At 65.2% G+C, this 5153-nt stretch overlaps 1 protein-coding gene across 1 annotated transcript; it reads right to left on the reverse strand.

The window, feature by feature from the left end:
- Positions 1–2422: 2422 nt before the first annotated feature.
- LOC123256534 (calmodulin-1-like) lies at positions 2423–4884 on the reverse strand. The gene is made up of 5 exons (XM_044685130.1): positions 4782–4884; positions 4000–4143; positions 3815–3921; positions 3605–3740; positions 2423–3510 (listed from the first exon to the last, which is right to left on the reverse strand). Exons 2-5 carry the CDS (start codon positions 4067–4069, stop codon positions 3482–3484), a joined length of 342 nt encoding a protein of 113 aa, XP_044541065.1. The 5' UTR covers positions 4070–4143; positions 4782–4884; the 3' UTR covers positions 2423–3481.
- Between the last annotated feature and the right edge of the window lie 269 nt (positions 4885–5153).

The following is a 5153-nucleotide window of genomic DNA, read 5'->3' on the forward strand; positions in this document are numbered from 1 at the left end:
GTCAGGGCTGGGAGGCAGCTTAGAACAGGGGATGTCAGGGCTGGGAGCCAGCTTAGAACAGGGGATGTCAGGGCTGGGAGGGAGGTTAGAACAGGGGATGTCAGGGCTGGGAGGGAGGTTAGAACAGGGGATGTCAGGGCTGGGAGGCAGCTTAGAACAGGGGATGTCAGAGCTGGGAGGCAGCTTAGAACAGGGGATGTCAGGGCTGGGAGGCATCTTAGAACAGGGGATGTCAGGGCTGGGAGCCAGCTTAGAATAGGGGATGTCAGGGCTGGGAGGCAGCTTAGAACAGGGGATGTCAGGGCTGGGAGGCAGCTCAGGACATCATCTCTGCTCCCCCTTTTCTGTACGTCTGGGGCATGGTGTCATGAAGGGGTATCCCTAAGATGTATCAATTGCATGACCCCAGATAAGTCATTTAACCTCTGCTGCTCTCTGCTCATCAGTAAAACTGTGCATAATCATTCCATGTAGTTCGTATGTTCGTATGAGGTCCGAGTGAGGCCAGATGAGTCACTCTGGTAGAACGTGAAGCCCGGAGGATCCCGGTGCCTTTCCTCCCTCCCACACCGAGCACTCCCTTCCCTGTGCGTGTCCCGTGGAAGGGCTGGCCAGAAGCCACGGCTCGGGTGATGCCGCCGCCGGCCGAACGGCTTCCTAGTCCGAGTGTCGTTCTGTCACTGCCTGGTCATCCCTCGGACCAGAAGGCTGCCCGATGGGGCCCCTCGGGCCGGGCTTCTCCGAAGGGGAGGGACGGGAAAGGAGCTGGACAGGGAGGCTGGGCCGGAGCCTCGTGACACTGTGAAGGCAAGGCCAGTTGGGAAGGACCTGCGGTCAGGGAGGAGAAGGGGACAGAGAAGGGCAGTGTGGACATCCCACCTACCCGTAGCTCTCGGGGAGCCGAGGGGGGGACGGAGAATGGGGCACTGCGCTGCCTGGGAGGCCGGCTGGGGCGAAGCCTCCCGGACGCAGAGGTGCCGCTCCCACCTTGGCCAAGTCTGCCACCCCCCCGGCCTCAGTTTCCTTTTTTGTAAAATGAGGGGCTGGGCTGGCTGGCCTCGGAGGGCCCTTCTAGTGCCAGGCTGACTGAGGGCTCTCTTCCGGGCCGGATGCTGCATTTGTGCCAGGAGCCGAATCCCTTGGAGGGCCCGGAGTTACTAAGGGAGCAGCGGCCCCGGGCCACTAATCAGCTTTCCCGGCTGAGCAGGGGGTGCTGGGCAGGAAATCCTTGACCGCCTGGAGCGCCAGGACCTTCCTTCCTGGGCGGTTGCCTCCCCCTGCTGGCTACACGGAGACTCGGCCTCGGGAGGGATCTCCAAGCACTCCGCCTGAGCCTTCTAGTCTGGGGTGTCAGCCGGGGTTGAATGTGCCGCCCGCCTTCCTTCGTCCCCCACAGCCCTCCCTGACCCTTCTGGCTGCAGGTTCAGCTTCCCAAAGACGAGGCCTGCCAGCTGGAGCAGAGGCTGGACGGGGAGGCCGGTAAGGAGGCAGAGCCGTGGGCTGGCTACGCAAGGCCTCCCCGCCTGCCTCTCCAAGACTCGCCGGCCCTTCATCGGGGAAGCAATCCCTCCCCCTTGGCTTCCTGCCACTTCCTCGGCGTGTTTAGGCCTCGGTTTCTCGTCTGTAAAATAAGGGAGATTGACTAGCCAAGGAGGCCCTCCTAGGAGTGGGGGGGAGGCTCCGGGTATGCAGGGCCTCTGAGGTCCATTCCCGACGTCGGCCTCCGCTCCAGGAGTCTTCCGGGTCTGCCAGGCCTGGCCTGTCCCCTTCCTCTCCCCTCCCAGGGCAGGAGGCACAGCGGAGCCCCTTCTCTCGGGCCCTGGGGGGGGGAGGGGAAGGGGGCTCCTGGCCCAGCTCCTCCCTGCAGAGCCACTCCTGACCCCTGGCCGGGCAGAATTCCACACGGCCTCCCCGGACCATGCAGGGGTGGCCGGCGGAGCTCGGAGGAGAGGCCCCCCGCGTCCCGCAGGGTTAGTAAGCGCCATTTCTGGGCCTTCTCCTCACTATACCGCTGGCGGAGCCTCGCGCTGCCCACCTCGTGGGCCCGGAACAGAACCCAATGAATGCCGCTTCCGTCTGGACGGAAGGAGGAAAAGCAAACACAAGCGGGCTGAGGAAGGGGAGACCCCGGAGGGTCGAGGCCGTGTCTCCAGCTGTACACAGAAGATTCATCTCCTGCGAGAGTTCAAATCCGGCCTCCCATCTGTCCTGGCCGTGGGACCCTGGACGAGTCCCCTTACCTTGCCGGCCTCCATTTCTTATGTTTAATGAGCTGGAGAAGGAAATGGCCGAGCGCTCAGGCACTTTGCCGAGAACCCCCTGAGGGGCTCCGGAGCCGGCCCGGAAGGGGGTCCCGGACGCTCTCTGGGGGAGGCTTCCAGCGCCACCCCAGTGATCACAAAAGGGGGAGAGAGCCGGCCCAGGTAGTCACTGTATTTTATTGGAAAACATTGATCTATATTTTCTTCACAGCTTGAACTGAACACAATATTGCCCGGTTTAAAAAACAGAACGAACGAAATGCCCCCCCCCCCCGACGCCCCAGCCTCGTGCCACCTCCCGCTCCCGCGGCCTCGCCCCGACCCGCCCTTCCCCGGGAGGAGGGCGCCGGGGGGGCCTCCGGACAGAACTCTCGGGTGGGCCGAGAAGGGCCCCCCGGATCCACGTGGGCGGTGCGGGAGGGAGGGGGGGAGGGGGCCGGCCTGTCGCGGCAGCTGCCCGTCCCAAGCTGAAGTGAAGAGAAGCGCAGCAGCGGGAGACGACGGGATCATGCTGTCGGGAAGGGGGAGGACGAGCAGCAGACACGGCACAGACGGGGCCCAGGCGAGGGGAGGGGACGCCCGGCGGGGCCCCCACGGCTTCCTTATTGCAGGGAGGATCCCATGGCAGCCCCCCCAAGCTAGATATGGTGCTGCCTGGAAAAGAAGAGAAACCCAAGAATCGAGCACATGGCCGGGACGGCGGCCCCGAGCGGGCGGGCGGCAGGCGGGAGAAGCGGGAGAAGCGGGAGAAGCGGGGCCGGGGCGGGACTAGCACCAGGTATTTACAGACAGCTCTGAGCGGGACATTTACATCTGTACAGGCCTCCCCCGCCGCCATGGGGAGGCCGAGCCGTTCGCGCCCACCTCGTCCTCTTCTGCCCCTCGTCCTCCTCCTGGCCCGGCGCCCCGACACCTCTCGCCCTCTCGCCGCGGCCCCAGGAGGTTTCGAACACAGAACCGGTGCCAGACGCATGCAAACATCGAAAGGGCTTGGCTTCCTGCCCCTCTTCCGCAGCTCCTGGGCCGAGGACGGGCCGGGCCGGGCGGGGGCGGGGGGGTCACAGAGCGTCATGCAGCGGGGACAAATCTCGTGTTGCTTTACATCGGATTCTCGGTCGTCAGTCGGGTCGGCGTGGAGCCAGGTTATGCGAGGAAGTGTCGGAGAGAGCGCGAGAGAGGAGAGATCGGAGGAGGACGGGCATCGCCAGCTGCCCCGGCCTTCACTTCGCGGTCATCATCTGGACAAACTCTGCGGGGAGACGAGAGGCGGTGAGGCCGGCCGGGCCCCCCGAGGCCCCCACAGCCCCCCTGGCCCGGGCCCCAGGGGGCGCCCGCCGACGCACCTTCGTAGTTAACCTGGCCGTCCCCGTCGATGTCGGCCTCCCGGATCATCTCGTCCACCTCCTCGTCGGTCAGCTTCTCCCCGAGGTTGGTCATCACGTGACGGAGCTCCGCGGCGCTGATGTAGCCGTTCCCGTCCTGGGGGGCACAGAACGCCTCAGCGCTCCTGCCCCCTCCCGGAGGAGCCCCCCCACCCGGAGCCGTGCACCCACCTTGTCGAAGACACGGAATGCTTCTCGGATTTCCTCCTCGCTGTCGGTGTCCTTCATCTTCCTGGCCATCATAGTCAGGAATTCAGGGAAGTCGATGGTCCCGTTCCCTGCGAGGCGGCGGCGTTAGCAGAAGTCGGGGCGCCCCCCCGCCCCCCGCCCGGCCCCCCACGCCCCTCGGGGCTCACCGTCGGCGTCCACCTCGTTGATCATGTCCTGGAGCTCGGCCTCGGTGGGGTTCTGGCCCAGGGAGCGCATCACCGTGCCCAGCTCCTTGGTGGTGATGGTGCCGTCTCCATCCTTGTCGAACAGGGAAAAGGCCTCCTTGAACTCTACGAGGGCAAAGGCACAGTCAGAGCCAGGCAGCCCCTCCGCGGCGCAGCGGACGTCCGGCCAGAGGCTTCAAGAACGTCCGAGCGAGAGCCTCTGCGAGGACCCGGCCTGAGAGGACACCACCGACATCCCGGGATTCCATGCACGGCGCCCGAGGTGTGGGGCTGGAGCAGGAAGAGAGAGGCCAGCACGGCTCTCCGGCCTGGGGGCAGGAGCCGCGCCTGTCCAGCTGCCCCCTCTGGTTCCCCAGGGCAGGGCTCTCAAGGAATGCTCAGGGTGTGGCTGAGTCACCCCACAAGACTCAGACTCCAGGCCACAACAGAGGGTCAAGGCAGAGAGGAAGAAGAGCCTGGGGTCAGAGGTCTGGTGGAGCTCAGGTGGGCCTCAGCTACACAAAGGCCCCCTCAGCCCCCCAGAATGGAAAACTGGGGGTCCTGGCCCTCCCCAGCCTTGGGGGTCCTCATCTGTAAAATGAACTTCCAGCAGCCTCCCGGGCGACTCTGGGGAAAGCGCTTGGCAATGGGGACCGTGAGCCGGGCCGGAACCCCTTTCCCCAGGGCTGGCGGCCGGCCACCACAGGGTCAGGGATCCTCGGCCCACACGCTCGGCTCAGCGGCAGAGCCGTCCCCAGACTCACCTGCAATCTGCTCCTCGGTGAGCTGGTCAGCCTGGAAAAAAACCAAGAAGACAAGTTTGTCAGCAGCTTGGCGAGCCGGCCAGCATCCAGCACCCCGTGATTCCCCGTCGCATCTCCCCAGCTCTCCCCTCGGGCTCCTCCAGATGACAGTCAGCGCCCCTTCCAGGGCTGGGAGCCCGGGGGACAGCGTGGGGAGGGGGGAGAGGGCTGCCCTCGGTGCCCCCCAGCAGGGGCTTTTCCGGGATAGGAGCTTCCCACAGCAGCACTTGAAGGCATCACTGAGGACGCAGGAAGCTTCTTCCCCAGGGGCCTAGTCAAGCAGGTCTAGAAGGTTCTGCCAAACGGAACCAGGTCAGTTCTAGAGCGGGGGAG

Source organism: Gracilinanus agilis, unplaced genomic scaffold (genome assembly GCF_016433145.1).
Source record: "Gracilinanus agilis isolate LMUSP501 unplaced genomic scaffold, AgileGrace unplaced_scaffold60500, whole genome shotgun sequence".
Lineage (NCBI taxonomy): Eukaryota > Metazoa > Chordata > Mammalia > Didelphimorphia > Didelphidae > Gracilinanus > Gracilinanus agilis.

Coding starts and splice junctions, on each gene's coding strand:
- LOC123256534 (XM_044685130.1), bottom strand. CDS start 4,069: ATGCGCTCCCTGGGCCAGAACCCCACCGAGGCCGAGCTCCAGGACATG. Junction 3,741..3,814: donor CATTCCGTGTCTTCGACAAG/GTGGGTGCACGG, acceptor TGTGCCCCCCAG/GACGGGAACGGCTACATCAG. Junction 3,511..3,604: donor CGGCCAGGTTAACTACGAAG/GTGCGTCGGCGG, acceptor GTCTCCCCGCAG/AGTTTGTCCAGATGATGACC.